The sequence below is a fragment of the Cricetulus griseus genome, chromosome 2 (assembly GCF_003668045.3).
Source record: "Cricetulus griseus strain 17A/GY chromosome 2, alternate assembly CriGri-PICRH-1.0, whole genome shotgun sequence".
NCBI lineage: Eukaryota > Metazoa > Chordata > Mammalia > Rodentia > Cricetidae > Cricetulus > Cricetulus griseus.
The window spans coordinates 175,254,476-175,273,512 of NC_048595.1; the positions used below are offsets into that span (position 1 = coordinate 175,254,476).

At 38.4% G+C, this 19,037-nt stretch overlaps 1 protein-coding gene across 3 annotated transcripts in view; it reads right to left on the reverse strand.

The window, feature by feature from the left end:
- The window catches only part of Wdr7 (WD repeat domain 7), a 267,663-nt gene that overhangs the window by 41,535 nt on the left and 207,091 nt on the right, over nucleotides 1-19,037 (reverse strand). For all 3 annotated transcript variants that reach the window (XM_027402761.1, XM_027402760.2, XM_035440121.1), the window contains one exon: nucleotides 5,527-5,626. In XM_027402761.1, coding sequence (XP_027258562.1) covers nucleotides 5,527-5,626 — 100 coding nt within the window. The remainder of the gene's footprint in view (nucleotides 1-5,526; nucleotides 5,627-19,037) is intronic.

Sequence of the window (19,037 nt, forward strand, 5' to 3'; positions counted from 1 at the left end):
CAGGAATAGATATAAAGAATATGTGGCAGTAACTCCTGAGTACATTCAAGGGGCAGCTGGCCTCTATATCTGCAGGCTTTGTGCACTCATGGATTCAACCAGTTGTGGGATAAAAATGTTCTAAAAGCCAAAACACCATATATGTATTCTATGTGATGATAGCCTTTGTCATTATTCTTTTGACAAAACAGTCTACCTACTGTTTACACAGTAATAACAGGCTAGAAGATAATGATCCAGAGATTATTTAAGTATATGAGATGATATATATCTGTTAAATGCAAATCCTACACCATTTCACATACAATAAACTCCAGAATCTGGGGTCCTGGACCATGAGGAAAAACTGCACTATGGCTCCTCAATTATTTCATAATTATTTTATATAAGGAAAAAACTTATACATACATATATGTAATTTATACTTTAAAAATATTAATTCTTCTTTATGTGTGTGAGTGTTTGCATATAGTTATATGTACTATAGGTATACAGTGCCCATGGAGGCCAGGCAAGGGCACTGGATCCCTGGTAACTGGAATTGCAAATAGCTGTGAATCACCACATGGCTGCTGAGAATCAAACCCAGGTTCTCTAAAAGAATAGCAAGTGCTTGCAACCACTGAACCATCTCTCCATCCTTATTTTTATTTTTATATGTGGAAGGGAAGAAAATGACAATGTGGGAACCTGAAAGTTACTGAGAAATGTGAATGAAATGATGAGAATTCTCAGAATTGAAAGAAATTTTAAGCCAGGTGCCTGTAATTGCAGCACTTGGAAGGCTGAGGCAGGAGGATTTCTGTTAGTTCAAGGCCATCCTATTCTACATAGTGAGTTCCATGTCAGCCTGCATTATACTGTTAGACTCTGTCTCAAACACAAATTTAGTCTACTCAATACTTTTGCAAGGATTTTGAAATGCTTTTTTCATTTACTGGGTTTGTCAAGAACAAGGTATTGCTAAGGATTTAATTTTCTCTGTTGGTGCAAAGTTATTGGTTCACTAATATTCCAAGTCTGATGCTGGCATGAGAAGTGGGTTAAGAAAAACAATTGCCCTGTATAGTCACTTTGAAATACTATTTTAAGATACTGGAGCTTTCAGAACAACAGTCTAAATTCCAGCACTGTTTGGGGGCAATCTGTTTCTTTTCTTAGAAATTCTTCTCTAAATAGTATTTCACTATTAGAACAGGAAGGCTACTAGGTAATTCTTCAAGGGTGTCAGGCAGCCATTGTGTTCTCCAGCCATTCATCTTATTATCGCCCCCTGATGCTATATTTCTGGTTGTTGCTCCAGAATATCATAGGAAGCACCTGCCATGAAAGCAGCTGCTGAAAGAGCAAGGAGGAAATACCTAAAATGTCAACTATAAGCATTAAAGAAACATCAATCTTACCATCCCATAAGGTCCATTGTGCTCCCTAACTAGAAGTTAAACGATTGTTATCCTCATGGACAATATAATGTCTTCTGAACTCCTATCCTTATAGGTGTGCCAGCCAGCATGTCTGTTCAGACGTGAATATTAGCTTGCTTTTCATGTCCACTACTTCAGAGTGCTTTGCCATAATGTGTATTTTAGAAAACTCACAAGGGCTTATTTTCATAAAACACTTTAAATCATACACCAAAAACACTTGGCGAGTTCACCAAGCCCCCTTTCCTTATAAATACTATTTTAGTTAATGGAAAATGTCAGTATTCAGCTATCTCCTTGGAACTTAGCTAGCATTATACAACTCATTAACAAAGCTATGCTGAGTAAGCATTTAGTAAGTCACAGATAAGATGTGTCTCCTCTTGTGCATTGGAATCATGCTTGTCACTTGTGTAACTCCTGGTGCAATGGCCAAATCAGCACTGCTATAACATGGGCCACTTTCAGGTCTGCAGGACAGCACATGTAAGATTTCTGATAAGTAAGTGTTCACTGTGTACCCTAAACTTCTGAGTTTCGTACATGTCACATCTTCTGCCTGGAATATTGTCTCTCTCACTCTCCTTCTTTGCCTGAGTCCTCAATGTTCAGAGCTGTCTGTTCAGACATCTTCTCTCTAAGGCAGCCTTTCCAGAGTTCTCCTAAGATTCCTGCATAAATGTAGGGTAGGGTAGTATTCCTCCATGGTCTGTGGGCTCCCCTCCTCAAACACTGATCCCAGTGCTTTAGTCAGATGGTATGTTCATCTTTGCCACCAGTTGTTCTCTGATGGACATACTCATTTATTTTGTGATTTCTTGCATGTAATATGCTGTCTAGCACAGTGATAAGCTATTTTAATTTAAAAAATAAACAGAAAAAATGATAAATTATACATTGATGAATAAATAGTCTATTATCTGAGATGACAAACACAGGAAGCAAAACAAGCCAACTGTGCAGCCAGGGATGATTCAGTGGGTAAAAATGCTTACCATGAAAGCCTGTTGACCCTGAGTTTGATCCCCAGAACTCACATTAAGAGCCAGGTGAAGTAATGGGCCTCTGGAATCTCAGCACTCACATAGAAACATAGGAGGTGGAGAGAAGAGAAAGGGCTAGGATCTCAACAGCCAGATAATGTGTGGTATAGCAATAGGAACAATAAGAGATTGCTTCAAAACATGGTGGAAGGAAAGAGCCAACTCTTGAAAACAAGTCTTCTGACTTCCATGTGTGTTTCCTTCTCTCTGTCTCTATCTCTCACCACACCAAACAAGTTAGAAGAAAATCAGGCCAAGTGTGAAGTTTCATTTTCAATGAGAACTTATGTGTTAAAAAGTCATGCTGTAATTCATAGAAATGTTGAACTTGGGGTCAGGTTCAGCCACCAATTCTTAATGCCAATAAAAACAGCCAAATTAATTGTGGAAACCAGAGAAAGGACATTTATGCAATGTGGCCACACTGGGAAAAGGTACAAAGAGACCCAGAGAACCTTCAAGTCCCTTGGAGGTCCTGAAGTGAGATTAGAGTTCAGAGGACCAAGCATAAGCACATCAAGGTGTGGCCCCACCCATCATTGTCTGACAAGTTGTTAGAACTGCCTACAGGACAGTCTCTTTCCAGGGGAGAAGTTCTTCTTTCTTTCTCCAAGCATGAGATTCCTGGGGGAATCCCTATTTCTTTGGGGCCCACAGTTTCTATAGTCTGATGGTCAGTTTGAGAAACAAGTGTCTCTGTGGAGAAAGTACTGCTCATATACATGTGTGGGAAATAGTTTCAAATATTCGGGCAACCAGATGCACACACTTATGACTTAGCAATGTACAGACAGGAACAGTTACTGAAAATGATAAAATATGCCTGAAAAGTTATAGAGATGATGATTTTTAGGGCAGTGAAACTCCTCTGTATGTCACAATAGTGGCAGAAATATTCCATGGTGCATTTGTTCAAATCTGTCAATATGGAGCAGCAGGAAAGGACCCCAATGTGAACTACTGACTGTTTGAAAAGGTCAAGTATAGGTTTATCAGTTATAATTATTGGGGCTTAGAAAAGATCTCCCCATATTCTGCTTTGGATGTAGATCAAACATTGCAGAGAAGGGCGATTTCCTTTAAGTCCCGTCATCTACCCAAACATCAGGTCCATCAGTGAACACATGGCCTTCAAAGTTTATAGTCTCACTCCCTAAGGAAGACCTAACCTATGTAACAGAAGGATCAGTGAGCATCAATACTACACCCAGAGTCCAGAAGAATACTGTCTGTATTCAGCCTCCTACTACCTTCTCTACTATGAAGGAAGATAAAGTAGCCCCAGTCATCTGGCCTGACTGTGAGTTTCATGTTTCATACAGCTTTGACATTTGTGTTCGTGGTAATAAGTATGCAAGTGTGGCCTCTTGCATCTACTGACAATTTGTTTCAGGAGCTGCCACTATGAAACCTCTGAGGAAAGTCTGGTTTTCCCTACAATGCCAGGGTACCACTCTGGTGAAGTAGATGGCTAGGAGGGAGGTCATGCACTGTGTAAGTGGATACATAGCAAGTGCAGTGGATATACAGCAAGCATCTATATATTCCATTCAATTTTGCCTCAAACCTAAAACTGTTTGAAAAAGGTCTACTACGAATTTTAAAATAACTTTGTTCAAAAAAGATTCTAATAGTATAGCAGTAATAAAAGAAATGCTACAATTTTTAAAAACTGCCAATCTTTGAATAAGAAAGTTCTTAGAAGATATTCTGGGGTCTGGCATATGGCTCAAGGGGTAAAGGCTCTAGCTGCCAAGTCTGACAGCCTACATTTGATTCTCGCCACCTTGTAGGAGGAGAGAATTGACTCCCTCAGCTTTTCTCTGATCTCCACACGTGTGCTGTGCCCTCTGCTCCCACACAAAACAAATAAAGGTTTTTTTAAAAAAAGGCATTTGGAAATACTATTTGAAGAATCCTTTTTGAAAGAATCATATAAAAACACAAAACTTAATCTTTAAGCAACCTTCGGAGTGTTTTCATTGACTTCACTGAGAGCCAAGAGGGAAGCAACATAGTATCAGAGTAGGCTTGAAGAGGAAACACAGCAGTTAGAGGCTAAACAAGTTTGGCCATATTCTATGCACAATGTCCACTCTCAGAGCATCCTCTACACTCATCTGAAACCTGAAACTTTTACTCCTAGCCCTTGTTATTATGTCTCACAACTATTTCATGGCAGGTTACCAAAGAAACTTTGAAGAGGGGCATTAGATTAACAGCTTATTACATCAAAGAGATAATCTAAACTATTAGACACTCTTACAGATTTCTTATATCTTCTCTGTACAGTATGAAATCAGCAATATTAAATGTTATTCTGAAACAGGGAAAGGTATGACACAGCACTTTCTCAATGAACATCAAACATCCTGGGATATGAGGACCTTGGTAGAGTTTAGCCCTGGCTTTGCTGTCAGCTAATAGTGTGACTCTGAAAAAGGGTGATTTAAAACACCAACTTTCATATCCAAATGGGGACACAGTAGCCCTGTCTACCCACTGGATATATTTTGAAAACCAGGCAAACAAGATCAAAGCCAAGAAAAAAATTTCATAAGCAATGTAATGTTATAAAATCATAAACTGTAGTATAAAAGTCAGGAAAATGGTATAGTATTATGAAAACAGAGCACCCATTTCGCAGAGTTGTATTAAATGCTATTGTGATTTGTTGTATGAACTCTCACTAGATTACTGTCTTAGAATTAATTTTCACTCAGTCATCATGTCATCACAAGTAGCATCAAACTTTCCTTTTAGGAAACATGTCAGAAGTAAGAGAACCAGACAATGCCGAACAAAGGAAGAGATATATTGTATAATCAATCATAAGAAGTGCCTTCTCATTCTGAGCTCCACTGAGAACCCATCATGGCAGCCTCCAATCCCCTCGAATAAAGACAGTAGGGAACTATATTCTGAGTCCTTCATTAAACTATTGATCTCTTGCACATTATCTATAATGTTCCAGCCGCTCAGTCCGTCACCTGGTGAAGTGCTGGTCTCTCACTCCCTTCAATAACTTCATGGAGAGGAAGTCACAATGATTTATTTACCTGACATTTTCCAGTCCGGATGTCATACAGGGCCACTGAGCCATGGCGTGCTCCAACTGCAATTCTGTGACTCCGTTCATAATAGCTGACCATGTAGAATCTGAATTGAACATTTTCACAACAACAACAAAAACAAAAAGTGAGGTGAGATTGCTTGCACATGGAGGACAAAACCAATACTCTCAAAGATTAAGCCAACACACACACACACACACACACACACACACACACACACACACACACACACGTGCACACACATATATAAAATATATATGCACATATATGTATATAAAGCTTTAATGCCTTTATATCTCTATTATTTCTAAATAAATACACATGTAATTAACATATGGAGATTAAAAAAATGTTTCCTTTTAGTACTGAGTACTTTTGAAAAACCAACTAAAATGGAATTGATGGAGAACATCAGCCTGCTGATGAATTGTCAGCCAGCTCTAGTGGCTCACATCTACAAAGAAAGTACATGGAAGGCCGAGGCAAGAGGACTAAGGCAAGTTTGGGCCAGTGTGGACTACAGAGGAAGACCATGTCTATAAAAATTATTTTGATAGCAACAATTTTATAATCATAAATACACTTGAAAGTTCTAGGTATAAATGGTAGAAGGCAAAAAAGATAAATATGAAAATCCAGTTTTATGAAAATATATGTAAACATTTCTATCTGAGCAGACGTGACAAGGAGTTTTGAAAGACTCACATATTCAACATAATTATCCTCTCATAAATGAAATATACATTCTCACAGAACAACAATAAAAGCCTACATGAACAGCATGTCTCTTGGATTATCATCATTTTAAAATAAAATCCTGAAAATTTCCAAAATCATCTACATTTACTAGATTTACAAGCATATTAGTTACTTTTGTCCCATTGAATAAAAACAAATTTTGTGTAGATGGTATGAAGGTTTTCAGGAGTGGATTAAGTATTTGAATTTTGGATCTAAGCCCTGGCATACTGATTTCAAGTCCATATGGCTATGATCCATAGGTGAGGGTAGTACTAGAAGGGTAAAGCAGGTCTGATTTTTTTCTTTTTTTTAAATTTTTTATTTTTTATATATTTGAATTACAAACACGATGATTCCAGTTCCTTTCTCCCTCCCTTCCTCTGATTTTTATATTCAGAGACTTTTAAGTATATTTCTCACTTCACATGGTTTCAGTGAGTTGTTAAGGAGATGAGGACTTCACTAAATAGTCTATTTGAAAACATTTTTGCCAATCATATTATTTGCTGTGCTCTGCTTTTGCTCCTATAAACTTTCTCTGTTGGTTAATTTTATATCAATTGGGTCATTTTGGAAGAACTCTCAGTTGAGAAAATGCTTCCATAAGATTGGCCTGTAGGTAAGCCTATAAGAGCATTTTCTTGGTTACTGATTGATATGGAAGGGACAAGGCTACTGTGGATGCTATCATCCTTCAGCATGTGGTCCTAAGTTGTATAAGAAAGCAGGCGGAGAAAGCCAGGGGGACCCTTTTAATGTAAAGTAAAATGCAATAAACTTTCTTGTACTGCTTAGTTGTCATCAGTTTTATACAAACTAGAGTCATTTGGGAAAAGAAAATCCCAATTGAGGAACTGCCTCCATTGGATTGCCCTTTGGGGTATTTTCTCAATTAGATTGATATGGGAGGGACCAGCTCACTGCAAGCAGTCCCAGGTTGTATAAGAAAAGCTGAGTAAGCCATGGAGATCAAACCAGTAAGCAGCATCCCTTTCTCAAGTGTCTGCCTTGACTTCCCTGGATGATGGACTACAAGCTATAAGGTGAAATAAATCCTTTCCTCCCAAGATGCTTTTGGTCAGTGTTTTAACACAGCCACAGAAACCCCAAGAAAGTTTTTATTCTTCTTCAAGGCAGATAAAACAGGGAGAAAAACTCCAATGTATTTTGAGGTAAGATACAGGACAATTCTGTAATTGTAGGAAAACAGGCTGAGGGAGACAAATTTGAATGTTATCAGCAGCTTTGTGGAAGGATAGGGCTTCATTTTCAGTAATATGGAAGTCAGACAATACTTGCAAACGCCCTGCTGGCCATAGTGTTCATAGAAAGTAGTAAATTATTCTCCTTCAATAAACAATGGAAATCTGCACTTAAAAATCTAATGTTCTTATAACTGAAAATTAATATGCTTTAGAAGAGTTTTAAAACAGTTGCTGTTTTGATATTAGTACTATATCTGTCTGAGTATTGGGTGTCATTGTATTTATATCTGTATTCATACTGGCATTCATCTTTGCAAATATATACCCATATGTAATTTACATATCCTTACAGTAACATAAACCTTAATATCTCACACATGTTTTAACAAACATTTATTCATTGTAGTTAATGACTACAAAGTAGTAAAAATTACAGTGGCATTTTATCTATTATTTTCAAAAATTTAATAGCAAAACTGCCAAAAATCCCACTGTAAAACAATATTATCATCTCCAAAATAAGATTTTTCAAAACAAAACACATTTGTGATGACAGAATCTTAAACTAAAGGTTTTGTTACATTACCTAATCTTTATGCTTTGGATATCAACCCCATCCTTCTATATCATCTACAAACACCATTATTTATGGGATAAAAAAGATTAAATCTATTCTTGGTATCAAATCTTTGGTCTGCCTGAAAGGACCATATATTACAGTTCTAGCATTTTTCATTCTCTGTAATTTACTACTTGACTAACATGTCTAAAAAACACTTTAAAGATTTCTGGGCAGTGACAGTCTCATGGCCTGGTTTTGGCTCAGAGATTAGTATTAAAATTTCCTTCCTGGTTCTTATAATAATAAAAAGTATTCTTACATATGTTAGTCTGCTGCTACAGGAAGCCATCAACTATTGAGGTCTCTGGGGTTCCCCATACCCTACAGTATTTTTTTCTGGAAGCAAGTCTGCATGTGAGTCCTGTCAGTCCTAGGGATGGTGAGATATGCATCATCTGTCCCCACCTCTGATGGCATCAAGAGGTTGAGGCAGGAGTCCATTCTAGTTTTTAATATTGTTCTTATCTTCACCCAATCACCAGAAAAGTCCCAAGTTATTCTAGAATTTTGGCATCTCTGTGTTCAAGTCACTGTAATGGTAAAAAGACACTGAGATGGCAATTACTAACCTGGCAAGAAAACTTTTTGTTAGTATTCCAAGGGTCCTAGGTTCACTTGTGATAAAATACTCTGACAAAAAGCAACTTAGAGGAGAAAGGGTTCACTGTGGCCCACAGTTCCAGGTCACAGTCCATCAAGGCCACAGCCTGGAAGTCAAGTGGTAAGAACTGAAAAGAGCTGGTTACATCAATTCAATTTCACCTATGTTCATAGCAGCATTATTTGTAATAGCCAGAATATGAAAACAACCTAGGTGCCCCTCAACTGAAGAATGGATAGAGAAAATGTGGTATATTTACATAATGGAGTACTACTCAGCAGAAAAAAAAAAAAACAATGGAATCTTGAAATTCGAAGGCAAATGGATGGAACTAGAAGAAACCATCCTCAGTGAGGTAACCCAATCACAAAAAGATAAACATGGCATGTACTCACTCATGTGTGGATTTTAGACATAGAGTAAAGGATTACCAGCCTACAATTCACACTGCCAGAGAAACTAGTAAACAAGGAGGACTCCAAGAGAAGATTGCATAGTCCCTCGAAGAAGGGGATGGGGACAAGAACCCCTGACCAAATTGGAGCCCGGGGGCAGGGAGAGGAAGGAGAGTCTTCATCCAGTTGCTGTTCGAAGCAAAAACAGACAGCCACAGTTAAACACTGAACCATACTACTGGAATTCAGTTGTGGAGAGGGAGGAGGGTTGAGCAAAGGAGCCAGGACGGGGATGGAGAGACCTGAGGAAACAGTGGACCTGACCTACTGATAGAATGGAGACCCTAGTCATAAAGCTGGGGAAACAGCATTAGACCAAACCAAACCCTTTGAAATGTGGGTGCCAGCTAGGAGTCCAAGACAGTCTATGGGTCCTCTAACAGTGGAGCCAGTCAATTTCACATAGATATGCCCACAGCAAGCCTGTTCTAGATGATTCCTCACTGAGACTGTCTTCCATGTTGACTTTAGATTGTGTCAAGTTGACAGAACTATCACACCTAGAACTTATCATGCCCAATCAGAGCATGCACTAGCAAGGGGAAAGAACTGGGTATTGATGGAAAAGGTATTTGTTGCTAGGGTCAAGTTGGTTATTATCTGAAATGTTTGAAGACTCTGGCTCCAGACTTCGGTTATTGTTCACGTGCAGCTTATGATTCTTGTCAACCATGAAATACATCACACCATTTTTTGTTCAAAGCTGTCCTTCAAAGCCCTGACACACTGGGGCCTCACCTTGGGTTCTTTTTCTTATTCTGTTTTAGGAATGGCCATCCCCTTGCAGACACTTGGCTCCCATTTTTGAGTCTTGCTACTCCTGGTTTCTGGAAAATCTCAATGGCCATTATCTCAGCTGTTCATGCACTTATTTCAGTAAGGCTCCATCCTAGGTTATCTTGATAAAGAATGTCTTCAAACCACCCTGTTTGATATAGTAGCCCTTCCCTATTGCTCTTTAACCCAATATCCTATTTTAAAACCTTTTTCATTACTTCTGGAATATGTAACAGTAATTTTTGCTTTTTAATAGATCAAAAGTTGCTTGTTTTCCTCCATCAGAGACTGCTTTTCACTGGGGCTTAAATACGGTGCAAGCAAGCAAGCTGCAATAGTGAGAAGTTTAATTCAGTTAAGATCTACACACAATGCTTATCCTTTAATGAATAGCATGTGAACTGTGCTAAATGTTAATTTTTAAGATGAACTAATTTTCCATAGGGTCTAAAATAACAACTGAGGTCGATACAGTGGAAATAAAAATTGCCCCCAAAAGTCAAGCAGAAATTGAGAATTATGCCCACTGCCTAGTGATCCTTTATGATTTTTTTTATGAGGATAAACAATGGCAGATTTACAATGTTATCTGTTAAGGTCCTGAAGCCTGGGTACCTTAGCAGAAAAGCTGACAATTACAGCTTAACTATCTCTTGAGGCTATAAATAATTGCATAGATTGAAATTTTAAAGGATGAATATAAGTAGTCTAGATAATGACACGTAAAATGAGATGTATTTTTAATTTTCCTGGGGATAAACATGATTCTAATAATTTGTAAAATGCTAGTACTACCACATACTAATTTCAGTGAATGTAATATTGTCATACAAAACATAATTAAAACTCAGTATTAAATACTGAAACAGGCTTTTGGGGAGTAATGGTACAATTCAGTTCTCCAAAGTTGTATTTGTGAATTCAACTATTCATGAGCAATTCACAATGGGGTATACCCACACCACAGGGGTAGCCTGTGATCTAAAACATAATGTGAACTCTAGTCCAAGAGCTCCCTTTGCTTGGCAACTCACCTCCAAACAGCTGTAGTATTTTCCATTTATGCTTCTCTTTGGATTGATTAACTTTTATCTTTACTGAAAACGACCCTCACTGAGCATAGAGGTTCACACCTGTAATTCCAGCACTTAGGAGACAGTAAGTTTGAGAGCAGTCTTTTCTATGTAGCAAGTTCTAGGTCACTCAGGGTTACATAGTGAGAGTCTGTCTCAAAATAAAAAGAACATGGCAATAAAATGACTCCTAATGACATACTCCTGCATCCATGGACCAGTACCTCACCAGATAACATTTTTTTTTTTTGCAGTAGGTGGGAATAAAAACAGAGACCCACAACTGGACAAAGTGCAGAGAGTGAGGAACTTTGGAGCACTTAGCCTTAAATGGGATACCTTTGTCAACACCCACCTTCCCAAACGCTTAGAGATTTATGTGAAAGAACATGCAGGAATATTGTAAGACCAGGGGTGATGGAGGACTCCAAGGAAACAGTGACTTCCAGATTCAACAGGACTGATACCTTTTGGATTCACAGAAACTGTAACAGCCTGTACAGGTTGAAGCCAGACGGGGTTCTAGAGCTGAGAGGGGAGAAGTGGACATAAGGTCCCACCCCTAACCAAGAAGTTATTTCACAAATTGTTGGGAGCCAAATTTCAGGGCTTGACATGAGATCCTAGGCCATGCTTGGCAGGCCACATAGTTAACCTTCACATAGCAGCTCCTTAGAACCTCAGCTCAAGAAAAGAAACAACCTGACCCAGTCCTCCACCCACAGGCTCAGTCACCTAAGCAACCTTTCCTGGACCTCTTACTCATGAACTCTTTACCCTGCCAAACAGCCTCTTTGTGGCTTCCTTATATCCTGCCTATACTAACACCTGGAGCACAAAACAACCCATTCTGCCCCTCCTCATATCCTGACTATATAAGCTAGCCTCAGAAAAAAGTAAAGTTTGCCACTTGATCAGAATCTTGTCTTATGGTTGTTCTTTCTGTCTCTTGTCCCCATTCCCTATCCCTGACTCTCTTGCCCCAGGTTGACGTCCTGCAGTTCGAGACAACAAATGACACCTGCTGGCAAAGAAAAAAATCAGTTTTCTCCAATGGTGTGTCACTGTTTACAGCAACCACACTCCCTGCAGGCCCCATGTTCAGCATATGTACATCACAAAATGAACCTGGTTATATTTTTGTGGACTTTTAGTTTCATTTTGGCATATTTTGTCTTATTGGTCCTTTGCTTATTTGTTTTGTTTTTAGTTTCTGTTGTTTTGAGAGAGAGGGAATGAATATAAATTTGGATGGGGTGATCTGGGAAGAGTTGGGAAAGGGAAAAACATGATCAAAATATATTGTATATTTTTTTAATAAAAAAATAAAACCCAGCCATAAAGCCTTTAACCTACAACCTATCCTGTCTGCAAAATATGCTAGGGCAATGTGACACAGTGCTTGTGGAGTAGCCAAACAATGTCTGGTTTGACTTAAGGCCCAGTCCATAGAAGGAACCCATTCCCAACACTATATAGGTAACTAAGAACCGGAGTCTAGGTAGCTCAGAGACCTAAGGTAAAACCAAATATTACTGGTCTAAAAATAAAAAAAAAAATCAATAAAATGACTCATAACTATATTCTGTACTCATAGATCAGTACCTTATCCAATTTCCTCGGGCAGCAGATGGGAACATATGACAACAGTCAAACATTTCATAGACTGAGAGTTTAAATGGGAGGTATCCTTTAAATCGCTCCCCCCCACCTCCACTCAGAGGTCAGGGAGTCCCAATGAAGAGAAGGTGGAAAGACTGTAAGAGCCTGGGGGTAAGGAGGACACCAGAAGCACAAAGCCCTTTGAATCAACTAAGCAAGGCACTATAAGCTCACTGAGACTAAGCAGCATGAACAAGACCTACATGGGTCTACACCAGGTCTTCTGCATATATATTACAGCTTTTAGCTAAGTATGTCTATTTGGCTCCTGAGTGTCAGAATGAGTGTCTCTGACTCTTGAGCCTGCTCTTGGGACTCTTTCCCTCCTATTGAGTTGTCGGATCCAACTTAGATACAATAGTTTTTGCTTCATATTCTTATATTTCATTTGGTCATGTTTGGTTGTTATCTCTTAGAAGTCTGTACTTCTCTAATGAAAGACAGAAAGGGAGTGAATCCAGAGGGAAGGAGAGGTGAGGATGAACTGGGAGGACTACAGGGAGGGGAAACTATAATCAGGATATATTATGTGAGAAAAAAGATCAATGTTTAATAAAAGGAAAAAAAGAAAAGAAAACCTTTCAATTTAAAATAGATAAGAAAAGGAAAACATCACCTGTCAGAATGGCTAAAATAAAAAATAGCAATGACAATCTATGCTGGAGAGGATGTGGAGAAAAAGGAACACTCCTCCATTGCTAGTGGGAGTGCGAACTTGTAAGACCACTCTGGAAATCAGTATGGCGGTTGCTCAGAAAAATGGGAATCAGTCTACCTCAAGATCCAGCCATTCCTCTCTTGGGTATATACCCAAATAGTGCATGTTCATACAACAAGGACATATGTTCAACCATGTTCATAGCAGCATTGTTTGTAATAGCCAGAACCTGGAAGCAACCTAGATGCCCCTCAACTGAAGAATGGATAGAGAAAATGTGGTACATTTATACAATGGAGTACTACTCAGCAGAAAAAAGCAATGGAATCTTGAAATTCGCAGGCAAATGGATAGAACTAGAAGAAACCATCCTGAGTGAGGTAACCCAGTCACAAAAAGACAAACATGGTATGTACTCACTCATATATGAATTTTAGACATAGAGCAAAGGATTACCAGCCTATAATCCTCTTCACCAAAGAAACTAGGAAACATGAAGGACTCTAAGGGATAAATGGACCCCAGGAATGGGAAGTGGCATGAACTCCTGAGCTAATTGGGAGCATGAGGGTAGGGGAGAGGGAGCTGCCACAATAAGAGCAGGAGAAGAGGAGTAGAGGAGAGGAAATGGAGGAGCAAAAATATTGAGTTGGGGGAAGAATAGAAGAGAGAGAGCAGGATGAGAAATACCATATTAGAGGGAGCCACTATAGGTCCAAGAAGAGATCTGGGAACTAGGGAGATCTCCAAAGACCTACAAGGATGACATGATCTGACAATCCAGGCAATGGTGGAGAGGATAACCTAAAAGCCCTTCCCCTAAAATGAGACTGATGACTACTCTTTATGCCATCCTAGAGCCCTCATCCAGTGGCTGATGGAAGCAGAGACAGACATCACAGATATACACTGGGCTGAAATCTGGAATTTAGTTGAAGAGAGGGAGGAATGACGCTCGAAGGGGTCTGTACCAGGTTGGAGAAACCCACAGAAACAGTTGGCCTGAACAAGGGAGAGCACATCGACCCCAGATGCTGTCTGGGAGGCCAGTACAAGACTGATCCAGACCCCTGAACATAGATGTAAATAATGAGGCCTCTGCACTCCAGGGAGCCTCTGGTAGTGGATTAGTATTTTTCCCAGGTGTAAGAAGGGACTTTGAGAGCCCATCCCATGTGAAGGGTTACACTCTGGCCCTGGACACATGGGGAAGGGCCCAGGCCCAGCACAGGAAGATTTGGTGGACTTTCTGGAGCCCCCGTTGAGGGCCCTACCCTGCCTGGGGAGTGGTGGGTGGATGGGGTTGGGGGTAGGTTGGGGTGGAGGAGGAGGGATGGGGTGAGCGGAGGGAAAGGGAGAAGGGACTTACATGTAAAACAAGCTTGTTCCCTAACTTGAACTAATAAAAAAAAAAAAGAAAAAGAAAAAGAAAAGGAAAACATGCAACCCCTAGCCAAAAAAAAAAAAAAAAAAAAAAATCTGATTTGAGAGAAAGACAGAAACCTATACAATTACTTAACCATGACTTTGTTAACCTGCAATGATCCTATGACATTAGATGACATCATTCAAGATGTTCTTTGCCTAATACAGAATTAATTTTTAGTTTAATATGAAAGCACTTTAAATCTGCAGGAGTATATGGCACATTGCATATATAATATGTAATCTACCACATGTAAATGCAGTTAACATACAGAGTCCTAACTATGCATCAGACACTATCTTAAGTATTTGTATATGTTTATCTTTGTAAGTAGCAGAGAAAACCTCATAATACATAATAAGCAATTCCGAACCTAGTTGCTTCTAAAGGTTATTGATATTGAGTTAGCTAATTCTTAAGCTTTTGACCCTTCTTACAAGTTAAAGCAATACATTAAAAAAACCACCTCAAAAAGCCAATATGTATATTCATTGTAAGCACATTTAACATATATGCAGCATAGTTATAATGTGTACATAAATTTAAATGAAAGCTTTTGAATGTTTTACTACAAACAAATGATAAATGTTTGAGGAGATGGGCACGCTTAATCTCAGCAGATAGGTATTTTAAAACATTATACAATGTATTCACATATCAAAATATCACATGATATCCCACTAGTATGCACAACTGCATACTATGAATTTTTAGAATTAAAATTATTAAAACAAAAAGCATAATGAAATATCACCCCATAATGAAATATCATTCTAGTCAAAATAGCTATAAAAAGGCAAAAAAAAATAGCAAATGCTGGTAAGGATGTAGAGAAATCCTTGCATGCACCAAGCTCATGCATGGTGGGAATATAAATTAGTACAGTCATTGTGAAGACCAGTATGGATGTTCCAAAATAAGAAATGATAGCAGCAAATTAATTAAATACTTACATTCCATGTTTATTACTCAAGTATGTACAGTACTCAAGTAAAAAATTACCCTAGATGCCCATCACTGGATGAGTACACTAAGAAGTGCCATATATAACAGAGTATCTTCACCCATAAGAACAAATGGTGTCCTACCATTTGCAGTGCAGATGGAACTGAAAACATTGTGTTACATGAAATGAACCAAACTTAAAGATAGGTACATATTAGAATGCTAAAAACGACCATCTGAATATACAGTGGTGATTACTAGATGTTGGGGGGTGTGGGAGGCAATGAGGACTGGGAAACTTGGATAATAACACCAAACTATACGTATCTAGAAAGAGTTCTAGTGTTGTACACTGCACAGTGGGGTGATTACAGTCCACAGTAAACTGTTACATACTTTATGAATAACAAGAAGAGGATGGCTCAAAGGCTCCAAACATGAAGTAATGACAGAAAGATAGACTACCTGATTTTGTAAGAACATATGTATTTAAATGTCACATTTTACTGCAGATATGTATAATTATTGTGCAATAATCAAAAGTTGAAAAAAGCCAGGTGTTGTTGGCCCACACCTTTAATCCAAGCACTCAGGAGGCAGAGGCAGGCAGATCTCTGTGAGTTCAAGGCCACCCTGGTCTCCAGAGCAAGTTCCAGGATAGCCTCCAAAGCAATACAGAGAAACCCTGTCTTGAAAAACCAAAAAAAAAAAAAAAAAAAAAAAAAAAGTTGAAAAATAATGCTTAAGGAGATGGAAATGTCCACTACCTGAATTTGATCATTATATATTATAAACATGAATTATCATAAGTTAAACAAAGACAATTAAAATTATAATTAAAAATAAGATAGATCTTTCTTCTCATACTCTGGTAATTATTGAGAGACTTTCATGAGTATTTTCCACCTTTAACACCTGCAGGGCAGTATCTACTGTTGTGTAGTGGGGACATGCTGCTCTACCAGTGCACATGGATCATAGGCGTCTTCCTTACAGCTGCCTCTCATTCAGTGACCATGCCTTCTACTACTTAATCATTCTTTTCCTGATAGACAATTAGGCTATGGCATGTCATGGATCTTTGAATACCTAGGTGAATATTTTTCTGGACAGATTAATTGAAGTAGGATCAAATAATATGCATACTTAAAATTTAGATAGGCAATGCCAGGTTCCTAAGATGCTCACCAAATGCCACACTCATTTGGAATCATCAAATTTCTTAAGTTTTTTTGGCAACAGAAGGGAAAATAAATGGCACTGCACTTTTGTTCTAATTTGTATGCAATATTTTTTTTAGATTGATCCACATGTTTATACTTTGCAGGATAAGCATACACAATCTTTATTAATAATGTAAGGAAAATCTTCTTAAAATTTAGCCAACAGAACACTGCATTGCTTTGTTTGACATGAACAATGACTAGGTTTGAGAGATTCATGATGTATTCTCTATAATCCACGAGGAAAGATTTAACTCCCAGCACAGGTACTGAATCTCCAGAAAAAAAAAAGGGGGGGGGGATTCTGCAGTGAAGCAAGCATGGGTCACTGTCACTTGCACAAGAAGTACAAATGACAAGCAACTGTCCACACCTCTCGGCTGGACCCATGTCATGGAGCTCTTCTGAGCACTATGCACTGTGGATTTTACAAGTTTGAAAGATTCAGGAGTAGGTCCTCAGGCCACCAGTCACAGAGACACCACAGCTGCAACGAAGGATAACACTGTGACTTCATAACCATTTTCATGCCTTCCCCCATGAACTCTAGCCTTATAAGCTGTGCACATGCTTGAGATATTTTTGTGGGCACAACAAATGGCTGTAGTAAGGACACCTTTCACAGGGGCTGAGGTGTAGGCTTTGAACATACACATGAGTAGGTATTTTCTACAAGTACTTAATTCTAGCAGAGGGTATCAGCTCAAAAGACCAATAGAAGATGCCCTAGCTTATGATGGTGATGCTGGAGAACTCTGTTTGTGAGCTACTATTTCTCAGTCATGGTCTTACATAGGTAAGTGGTTAAAAAATACTTCTTCTTGGGTAGTTAATGAGTAAATTACGGTTCTCTCTGGGGGAAAGAACTACTTCCTACAGCACAGCATACTGTGGCTAGTTTGCAAAACAAAGGATAGGAAATGCTTCTGGGGTTGTGCACAGGGCATGATACTTGAGAAGAAAATCACTAGTGTTATGTAATGGTTGACAAATGGGAACCTCATTGTCTGGTTCTGTACTTAACCAAGTGTAACCTTGGCAAGTTACTTAAATTGTTATTCATTAGTGTCTTCATTGGCAAAATGGAAATAATATTTACTATAGTTCTAGGAAATAGAAATGAGGTAATATTAGTAAAGTCCTTAGCAGAGGGTTAGGCACTTAGTGAGTTCTTTCTATGGCAAATGTATGTTAACCTTGTTATTGGTCATTGTTATCATTTTTTGTCATCATCATCATTATCATCATCATCATCATCTGTAGTATTCAATGTGGTAGTGATAACCAACAAGGTTAGTAAGTATGACAGCAAGTGGTGACTAATGTTATTCTGTTAGATATGAAAATAAATGTTTAGACAGTCCAAATTTATATATTTTTAAAGATTTGTGTCTTGCAAGTATAAACTTATATTAATATTACAAATTAATTTAGTTTTTCTCAAAATCTGCTAATTCAAATAAAATAAATTTGGTTCCTTTTTGTTGTTTTGACTTTTTGAGAAAAGGTCTCATGTAGCACAGGCTGGGCTTATAACTCAATAACTAGCCAAGAACTGATTTGAATTCTTCATCCTCATGTCTTTTTACCTCTCAAGTGCTGGGATTACAGGTGTGGGCCACCATACCCAGCTTAAATTTTCATTCTTTATATTGTTTTAAACAACCTTAAAATCAACTTCTCCTCTTGTACAATGGAATACAGATAGAAGGTCCAGAGTTATATATGAATGAATTTACTCGATAATATTAAATCCAAGGAGTCACACATGAAAGATGTTCTACAACTGAGTACACCCAGGTTCTATTTTGGTTTATTTTAACATGAAAATTTTTAATACCTCAAGACAACCTGCTAAGGAGATTTTTTGGGTGTGAGGGGCAGGAATAAAATAATGAGAGGGGTTCCTACTAGTAGGGGTATGAGTAACACCTTTAATCACCCAGTATCAAGTTATAGTATAAAACTACTAATTTAAGGATTTTACTGGAAGTTATGGTAGAAGCTGTTCTGTGTTCCATCACTGTTATCACCCAACAGGCTAAGAACAAACTACAAGTCTGGAGGAGTCACTTGAAAATGAGCTCATGCAATGTTCTGAAGTAGAC